This window comes from Penaeus japonicus, unplaced genomic scaffold (genome assembly GCF_977035675.1).
Source record: "Penaeus japonicus unplaced genomic scaffold, GWHDUDI00000001_assembly GWHDUDI00000008, whole genome shotgun sequence".
In the NCBI taxonomy this organism is placed as follows: domain Eukaryota; kingdom Metazoa; phylum Arthropoda; class Malacostraca; order Decapoda; family Penaeidae; genus Penaeus; species Penaeus japonicus.
Genome location: NW_028234410.1, coordinates 8443829 through 8453828, shown reverse-complemented (window position 1 = coordinate 8453828; position 10000 = coordinate 8443829). Strand labels below are relative to the sequence as shown.

At 33.6% G+C, this 10000-nt stretch overlaps 2 protein-coding genes across 5 annotated transcripts in view; one reads left to right on the top strand and one right to left on the bottom strand.

Annotated features, from left to right (window-relative positions):
• The window catches only part of nompB (intraflagellar transport protein 88-like protein nompB), a 13497-nt gene extending 5420 nt beyond the window's left edge, over positions 1 to 8077 (top strand). For 2 of the 4 annotated variants that reach the window (XM_043010505.2, XM_043010506.2), the window contains exons 7-17: positions 1 to 226; positions 416 to 573; positions 919 to 1105; positions 1706 to 1892; positions 2878 to 3025; positions 3411 to 3522; positions 3648 to 3882; positions 4036 to 4177; positions 5093 to 5185; positions 5494 to 5612; positions 6594 to 8077. The exon at positions 1 to 226 is cut by the window's left edge and continues 6 nt beyond it. In XM_043010505.2, coding sequence (XP_042866439.1) covers positions 1 to 226; positions 416 to 573; positions 919 to 1105; positions 1706 to 1892; positions 2878 to 3025; positions 3411 to 3522; positions 3648 to 3882; positions 4036 to 4177; positions 5093 to 5185; positions 5494 to 5612; positions 6594 to 6715 — 1729 coding nt within the window. In that variant the 3' untranslated portion in view covers positions 6716 to 8077. Of the gene's footprint in view, positions 227 to 415; positions 574 to 918; positions 1106 to 1705; positions 1893 to 2877; positions 3026 to 3410; positions 3523 to 3647; positions 3883 to 4035; positions 4178 to 4487; positions 5449 to 5493; positions 5613 to 6593 lie in introns of those variants that run through there. The other 2 variants (XM_043010507.2, XM_086539034.1) reach the window with 2 other exon arrangements.
• Positions 8078 to 9456: 1379 nt separating this feature from the next.
• The window catches only part of LOC122249542 (protein O-linked-mannose beta-1,2-N-acetylglucosaminyltransferase 1), a 12992-nt gene continuing 12448 nt past the window's right edge, over positions 9457 to 10000 (bottom strand). Inside the window, exon 16 of the mRNA XM_043010508.2 lies at positions 9457 to 10000. This exon is cut by the window's right edge and continues 267 nt beyond it. Within this exon, the coding sequence (XP_042866442.2) occupies positions 9985 to 10000 (16 nt within the window). The 3' untranslated portion in view covers positions 9457 to 9984.

Here is a 10000-nt window from a genome sequence, read left to right as displayed (position 1 = left end):
AATAATGCACAATATTGGCCTGGTGTTTGTCAAGATGGCACAGTATTCTGAGGCATGTACCAGTTTTGAATACATTATGCAGGAGGAGGCAAATTTCAAGACTGGGCTGGATTTAGTTACAGCATATTATGCTCTTGGAGACAAGGAAAAAATGAAGAAAGGTTTCCTTCGTCTACTTGAATGCCAATTAGATATTGATGATGATGAAAAGTACACAACTTCATCAGTAAGTTATGATGATTTGTTATGTTGATTTGTTATGATATTAATTTTAGAAATTTAGTGAAAAAATTCAGGATGCTTTGGTAAATAATTAATATATCTTATGACATTGTAGTAGATCAAAATGTAAACTAGATTTATTATGTAAATAAATAACCCATTTCAGTTATTGCTATTATATCTGATCCACTAGGAAGACACTCAATCCAACCTGATTCTTGAGGTCATTCGCAACGATCCTCTTCGAAAGATGGAGAGGCAGATGAAACAAGAGGCTGAACGTTCTATACTTACTGCAGCAAAACTTATTTCACCTGTTATTGAAAATACCTTCAGTGAGGGTTACAACTGGTAATTTATTATGTTGTTGGTTTCCAAGTTCACGATAATACATATATATGAAATGACATTATTTTAGAAATTTGTTTTAGAAATAAAATAGTTACACTTTAAACACAAAATGTGGTTCACATATATGGCCAGTCCAAGGTGTCAAATTCAATGTAAATTTTCAAATGCAAAATATATTTTGATTCTAAAAATAAATATTTCTAGACTCATAAAAATCAAGGTGCCTATTTTTTTAGATTGCACCTGAAATGCTAGCAGTTTTTCAATTTTTTACTGCTATTGAAATCCCCTAATGTGCATGTATGAATAAAAATGCTTTTCAGATTATAAAGCTATTTCTTCCAGGTGTGTAGATGCCATCAAGAATTCTCAGTATGCTGATCTGGCAAATGATCTGGAAATCAATAAAGCTGTCATGTTTTTGAGGCAAAAGAACTTTAAAGATGCTGTAGAAACTCTCAAAATGTTTGAAAAGAAGGAGACCAAAGTAGCCAGCACAGCAGCTACAAATCTTTCCTTCTTGTATTTCTTGGTAAGATCTTACTTGATGTGCTTGTAATGTACTGTCTTCAAATATATACAGATTAGCACATTTACAAAGTATAGAAAAAAATGATTTTGTTTTTTATCAAAATGTAATTATAGCAAGCATATAGAGGTTTTTAAATTATTTTCAAGATTATATTGAAGGATACTAACATTCATTCTCATTTGCCTCATTGTTTCCATTGGGTAGTTTGGGAACTAGGGGAACCCCAGAGCATTACGTAATCCTGATTATTATTTTCATAGACATATAAAATCTGTAGCCAATGACCGTCTTGGAATTTCCAAATGTTATTGTGCAGTTATGTTATAAAAAATGTTTTGAAAGCAGTATGGACCCTCCTCTAAAAGTTTTGAGAGCTAGAGTCCAGTTGTATAAAAATGTGTACAGATTAAAGTGCATGTGTGATAAGGATTACACAATATGTAAAGGGAATAGATTATAGATTATAGAAAGTGCACAAAAATTTGCACTCAGGTTACCCCATTTACTGCATAATTAGTTTGAATTTTCAGAAAAGAATGATGAGTCTGAGTCATGGTAGGGATCACTCTTTTTTTTCTTAACTTATGTTTTTTTCCACAGCAAAATGAAATTGACCTGGCTGAAAAATACGCCCTCATGGCAAGGGATTCTAATGGCTACAATGACTCAGCCCTTGTGAATTTGGGGAACTGTTGCTTCAATAGGAAAGATTATGAGAAGGCTCGTGAACACTACATAGCTGCCTTAGACATAGATGCATCGTGTGTGGAAGCTTTGTACAACCTTGGTAAGAATTAATGGGTAAATTTTATAAAAATGCCTATCAGTTATTTTTAAGAATCTTTACTGTTAATGCTGAACAGTGTGTGCAATGTTATAATTATATTTTTTTGTTTTGTACAATCCCATCATTGTTGCAATTTCTCCATAGCTCTTAATGCAGTGTAAGGGCTTAATTATGCACTCTTTTTGCATTGGCTGACTGCCATAGGTTTTGTTCCTAACAATAGGGCTTTGTTGTGGATGCTTACTGATAGGTGACACATATCAGAAAATATTATGCTTGATACAAGGGGATAATTATTTATTATATGTTTGTAATTATACAATGGTATGAATTAGTTAGAACTGTCAGTATAATTATTACTCAGTGCAAAAATATAAACCTCATTCAAACACATATATATACACAACTCAGTAGCATCAAAGACTTGTTCAAGAGAATTTGAAGTGGAAAGGGAAATTTTCTCACTTCTTCCAGTGAACAATGGTGTGACCTTGCATACTCGCCCAAGCTCTTGTGAGAAGTGTCAACAAAGGGTTATCATCATTCAGCTTGTAACTAACGTCTTATTTTCCCCTATCCCCTTCAATGAGTCTTTATTGTTTGTCAATGAGTTGTCTATGGCACAAAAAAAAAATTATCATTTAAACAGGCAATGACAATGGAGGGTACTCTATTTGTGTGTCCTATATTCTCCTGCATTTTTATGACTCTATCAACCATTGTTGAAGGGCTGCAACTTTCCAAAGCACAGATAAACCATTGTTCTTTTAGACTTCTATTGAAGAATGATTTTCAACCTAAAATTGCAGACAATGGGGAAAAAAGGATAGTTTCCTCACTCATAATCTTACTCTCATATGGGTGGCTACATGTTAAGCATATGTAACACCTAGAGGCTGGTTTAGCGAGAGGTCACTGTAATCAACAAAGCACTTGATTATTATTCTTCCTTTGCATCACAGGCTTTTCTATCATTTTTTTCCAGGGCTAACAAACAAGAAACTTGGACGCTATGATGAGGCATTAGACTCATTGCTGAAAATGCATGCTATTGTTCGCAATTATCCACCAGTAGTCTACCAGATTGCCAGCTTGTATCAGGAGCTGAGTGACATTGACCAGGCTTCTGAGTGGTGAGATTCGATTCTCTGATTTATTTATAATTCTGCTTATTATACTTTGTATTATGTGAATGTTGTGAATAGCATATATTTTTTAACTTTGTATGAGATTGGAATTATGTATGACTTTCATGAAAAGTAACTGACTTAATTTTTTTAAATACATTAACTGTAAATGAAAAGGATTTTAAAACTTCTGGATATCAGAATCTCATGTCAGTAGGATTGAGTTACTGGATAGGGATTTATAGAAAAGCAAAATCATCTGCACAAAAACATAGTTAGAATTTCATGCACCTTGTCTCTGGAAATGTTATCTTTTTTCTTGATCACTAAATTTGTACTAGCCCCACTGTGTTCAGGATTTTGACTTGTCATTGTCAATTAAAACTTTCAGGTACTTACAATTACTTGGTCTGGTTCCAACTGACCCTCACATCCATCAGCGACTAGGCCAGCTTTTTGACTCTGAAGGTGACAAGCAGCAAGCATACCAGTACTACTTTGATGTGAGTTTAATTTTCTCTGGATGGGATTTCCATGATGAAATCAGTATGCATTAGATGTGTAATTTATATACAGGTCATCCAATACAAGTATATACATTTTTACAATTTTTGGTTTTTGTTTCCAGTCTTACAGATATTTCCCAAGCAACCTGGAAGTAATTGATTGGCTGGGATCCTACTTCATTGAGCACCAGGTTGCAGAAAAGGCAATTAGCTACTTTGAAAGAGCTGCATTGATGCAACCTGATGAAGTAAAGTGGCAATTGATGACGGCTGCATGCCACAGGCGGTCAGGCAGCTACCAACAGGCATTGCAGACATACAAGCAGATCCATCGAAGATTCCCAGAAAATATAGAGTGTTTGTATAGTTGTTTTACTTTCAAATCTTGGATTTGATTAGTTTTATGAAGACAGGCAGAGTAGCTTGGAAATACCTTCTTGAAAATATAATCATAGATTAGGGTTTATAAAGAGAATTGTAGAGTTAAATCTTTCAATTCTTCTATCTCAGGTCTGAAATTGCTGATTCGACTCAGTAGTGACCTAGGGTTAAAGGAAGCAGCTGAGTATGCCCAAGAGCTGAAAAAGGCAGAAAGGGCCCAAGAGCAGCGTGAGAGTCGAGCTGCCAGCGGCTCTCGTCCTGGATCTCGAAGGTCAGATAACTGTTTTTTTAACGTTAGCTTGATTTTACTTGGGTATGTAGGAGTTACTGGTATATGAGTTTGTTATTCTATGTTTACAATAGTATTGTAGAATGATTTGCAGTTAGAATATATTTGACATTTTAGTCCTTTAGTTACTGATTTTTTTATGTTTTTGTTATTAATTTTATGAATATCTTTATTACTTTTACTGCATTTTGGTTTGACCATATTAGTTCCTCTTTAGATATTTGATATATTTGGTAATATTGCTTTGTAATGTAATGCTTTTTTCTCTCTTTCTTTTATTGGGGATACACAGAAAATCCACCATCTGTAACCTAAGTCATTCATCTTACCATCCACCGTCTGTCATAAAAAAACATGATCCTACCCTCAAATGGAATATCCATTGTCATATACTGAGGAGTAACTGAGGAATGCCTTGTCTTATCTGCTATGCTTGTCTGTTGTAAAATCAAACTTAAATTTACTTCAACCAACTGGCAAATGAAGGTTGGTTTAGCCAGTATTATTCTATAGCAGTGTACTTTAATCTACTAAATTAAATATTCATGAGACAGCTGGTTTAGAATATTGCCCTTTTACAGGATATGTTATAATTTTTATGTCATAGCTGTCATATCAATTCATAACTTTTTTGGTACATTAATCTTAATTCTTTATTTGCATCACATTTATATTTGTCGAGTTTCAGTAGATTCATATCTTCAAACAAAGGTATCTATAGATACACATATATGTCTATCCAAGTCATCAATGAAAACACTGCAAGGGGGATAAGTAGTTGAAATCATAGCTGCATCTTAAACAGTAGTTATGAGGCACACTGAGTAGAAGGATCCTGTCCCGCACGTAGTTTGACGTACAGCCATTCTTGAGTATCATTGTTACTGCAACCTCCAGATCATCTTCTCGGGCTTCACGTAGTGGCTCAGCTGCTTCTGGCCACGAGGAACCAGGGGCTTTACCTCCCAAGAGTCCAGGTCCAGGTGCTAGGTAAGAAAATGTGTGGGGAAAGCAACATGTGTGACCAGTTCCTGACCAGTAACAGAGTGAATGAACAGAAGAGATATGAAGTTAAGAGTGGGTCAAAGATTATCTAGTCTTGAAGAGAAAATGTGGGACAATTGTGGAAGATGAGAAGTAGCATTAACTTGAAATACTTTACAAGCAACAGAAAAAGTGTGTTTAGATGTTCACCTCATATGACAACCACTAGACTCTGCCGTTATGTCACAACAGCTCATTTCTGTCATATAGCATGGAACTATGAATTATTATACTGATGCATTGATGCTTTACAGAGCAAGTTCCCGTGGCTCTCGCAGTATCCCAGGTTCAGCCATGAGTGGCAGAATGACACGCCTCTCACTTAATGAGCTTGATGAGAATGAACCATTTGTGCCATCTAACAAGGAAGTTGGTGAGTGAAAACTTGATTGTACAGGTACTATATTTTGTGACAATTTTTTTTCACAGATTGTTCTCATCTTGTTTCCTGCACAATTGTGGACGGGGGATAGAGTTGCTTGCCGAGGGTCCAAGATTGGTTTTATTTCAGATTGAGGCAGCTTCATGCAATATTCCTTGACTTTTCCCACTCCCATTTAGTCACTCACTGTTTTACTGTATTTAGAGACTTATATCTGTATATCACAGGCTCTATCAGTGCTGCAGTTAACTAAAATTGTAGTTTAGGGCCCATATCAGCTCATTATTTTCTTTATACTCAGTTTGATAGAAGTATTGCTGTTTTATGGGAGGACAGAAAGCAGCTTTATTTTTACTGATTATGTACTGTCATGAACGAATGTGAAACACATAACCATCCACATTGAAGACAACATGATGAGGTAGTGAAGAGGAAGGAAACTTGTGTTTATGACTGTGATAGCCAGTAAAAGACATCCATACTGGCACAGGGGAACATTGTAGATATTGGGCATGGTTTGAGTCAACTTCCTCTTCTCGTTCTGCCTGCACATCCTTCATCTGCGTTACTTAGAGCTAGAGGTCAGCAATTTGCTATGTGCCATTGCTCTATGAAGATGGTGCTTGCTAGACACTGTGGATGGTTGCCATTCAAGGCTCTCTCCTGCTGGTGGTAGAAGAAAGTGGTGTTATCTAGGTTTTGGATGTTAGGTGGAACCCATTTTGTTTAATATTACAGAAATTATAATAATTATGACTGCAATTATCATCAGCACGCATTCACAATAAAATAACACAGTCATGTACTTCATGACACTCATCATCAGGCCAAAGCTCCTGCGTCATGTATGTCATGACACCCGTCCACAATGAGTTGAAAGATTTTGAAAGTTTCTATTTTTTCATTATTTTGCTCCTGTTTTTTCTTTACCTTTCCCTCTAGGTGTAACATCTTGTTTATTTCCGACAACAGACAGCAGCTATGTGGATCCCTTAGGCCCACTGCAAGAACGCCCAAAGACAAGTATGAGAAGAAAACAAGATGAGGACGACTTTGCTGATGAGGAATTGGGTGATGATTTGTTGCCTGAGTAGACACTTAGGTACATCTGATGATTTTTTTTTTTTTTTCTGCTTACCAAAGAAAATAATTTAAAAGTCATTTGAAGATTTGCACATGTATCCCTATAGAGTATTTTTACAGAGTTATTAATGTATTCATTGAGATACAAAACATAGATTTTTAATGATGCATTTATATTCATTCATTCTTTATCTTATATCTTATAATTTGCGTCTTACAGCAATTTTTAAGATATTTAGAAAAGTTCGGAGGTGACTTGTACCTCATATTTCTTAGGAAAGCAATGTCACATGATATATATAACAGAATTTTCACATTTCAAATATGTGCAGATTTGACAAAATGTACAATGTTTCCGTCCAGCACAAAGACTTTAGTTACAAGTGCATACTCTGTGATATACTTTGTGTCATGATTTTATGTAATAACTTCACTTTCTAGTCATAGAAGATAACTTTTTTTTTGTATCTCAGTGATGTGTTATGTATGCCCCTGTATGTATGTGTGAACATATATTCACTCTAGCCAGTGCCATGGACTTATGTAAAAAAAAAAAAAAATGTTTGTTTCAAGGCAATAACTCTTGAAAAGATTGTTGGATTGGATTTATGTTTGGCATCAAAAAATGTTCTGAATAAAACACAGGTCAAGTTTGATACAAAACAGTTTTTGTATGAGTAATGGCCCTTTTTTTGAGCAAATTATTTATTGTATTAATTAATCCCAAATGATTGTTTGATCATTGTTCTTATGTTTTATTATATTAATAAGTTAATTTGTTTGAATCTCCTATTTTACATTTCAGCACAATGTGATTGTGAGTAAAAGTTTTTCTTTCCACAGAGACAACTTCATATGACTAGAACATTTAGAATAAATATATAATACAGCATCTCTGAGTACTAGTTAGGTACTATTGGATGTGAAGGTGCCTTCAGGGCTGATATAATTCATTGTTAAGTCCTATTAGCTTGCATTTAGATTTTTGAATGCACAGTTTACAAAATATTCAAAGCACAATGCTAAAAAATATTTAATCTTTTAAATATTCCTGTATCACCAATACATTATTAGGGAGAAAATCAGTAAAAGCTGAAAACTCAAGACAGGAAAATAGATGAGGCAGTGACCTGGATTTGAGATATATGTTTCAAGAATATATTTTCTTATAAGAAGAGAATGTCATTTAAAAGATATGGTGATACAGTTTGATATGAAAATCATGGTTCTAAATCAAGACTATGTTTAATGGTATGTATGCATTCCAAGCAAGTCTATTCAGAAGTGCCTATAAAAGACATATGAGAAACACAATTATATTGTTAGTACAATATTGTCCATATATTTACTATTATAAAATATTGTAACATCAACCTTGTTTTTTTAACCATTTCAATATGTTGTTTTTGTTAGTTACACAATATTCACAGTATGATATTTGCCAAGAAATTTAAAATAGTTATACCACCTATAGTATTGTAATAATTCATCCTTGGCATCACTAAGAATTAAATTTTTCCCTACCTTTTTCATTGTGCATATGTTATGTCACAATATTGAGACATTGATGATAGATAATTTTGCTCAATCTGGGCTTTTATACTACACCACAATAAGTGATATATATGTATTTAGTATTACATTCCCATAATTAAGGCTCTTAATATGAAAAAAAAATTGATACAATTCTGTGAAGAAGCATTTAAATGGATTTTTTTTATTGTAGCATCTGTAAAGCACTGTAAAAGAAAAGTTATTTTAAATTAAGATATTAGTAATGAAAGTTTACATCCTCTTTCGTTTTCTAATGATTCCAGAGAATTGAAATTGGGAAGTAGAGTAGAGAAGTAAAGAAGTTCAGGTAGTGGGTAACAAAAAGAGATATGGACTTTTTCTGATCATGAGACCTTGTTAAGTACATCTTACAATCTGGTAATGTTCTCTCAAAGCTCGGAAAGTCCAACTCATAATATGAGATGGAGTTGTATTTCTTACTCATAGTAAAATCTAAATATATTTGATTCATAAAGGAGACTTTATATGCAGCAGCTTATCATATAAAACTTGTTAGATGTATGGGAATTTAATGCTTATCAATGAATTGTAAATGCCATTATCTATTTTGTTAAAGAAAAATCGGAATAGCTATTAAGGGAAAAGCCCCAATGTGGAGAAATGTGAACCATATGAAAAGACAGAAATCTCTCTGAAACCTTAAGGTCATAAAAATAAATAAAGGTACAGTTGTTTTGAACCTATATTCCCTATAAATGGCCTTTAAACTACTGAATAAAGTTCAGTTTTGAATCTACTTTAGATAAATGTAATGTGTGAGATTTATAAAAACATTATGCAATGGTATATGTGAAAAATAACAGTTGCTGTTGGATTACACGATCAGTGATAAGAGAGTAAACAAAATTATTATCTGGTTTATCTTTCCAGGGGACCATATGGTGCTGTCATGACCTGCTTCTGTAAAAGAGATATCTTATAATACTACTATATTAATATAAAACTACTACTTTAATGTATATTTAGCAAGAAAGTTTTAATTATTCCCATGGGCAAAAAAACTTTTAATAAGTTTTCAAAACAAATTGCATTTCAGAGTGGATACTTTCAATGGAAATAAAATAAAGAAAAATGTATATCAATCATGAATTATCGTGTATGCAATGAACTACATTCCAGAATGTATTTGATATACTTACATGTTTTTTTTTTCTTGGTGGAATGAAATGACTTGGTAAACACAGAAGATTTAATAGAAGACAATTACATTGCTGATGGATTCTGTCACATTAGGTGCTACATGTCCTACAAGATTTAAACAAGTCAGGTTAATAAGTGATACCATTGGAATCAAGATATGGACAGAAACGATTCAAGCCTCTTTATTTTCCCAATTCTATTTATATAAATATAAATAATTTCATGTTATGCACTATATTTGGATTTTTTCACCACAAAACCCAAACGCTCAAAATTAATAAACAAGATATAACACAACCAACATAAATTCGTTACGGTATATTAAATCATGTGTTCAGTTGTTATTCCAGTGAATTAAGAATGGTAACAAAACATCCATGGTTCCTGAAGGGGAGTTTCAAAAATCATTAGCATGTGTATACGAGACCCAGTCGGCCGTTTCATTTCCATATTGATTCACTCAGTTAGGTCTTGAATGGAATCGAAAATTCGGGAACCTTAAATGGCGGTTAATTCACTTTCATTCAGAATTCCAGAATTGATTGAAATCGTTCTTTTTTTTTTGTTACATCAGTTTTGTT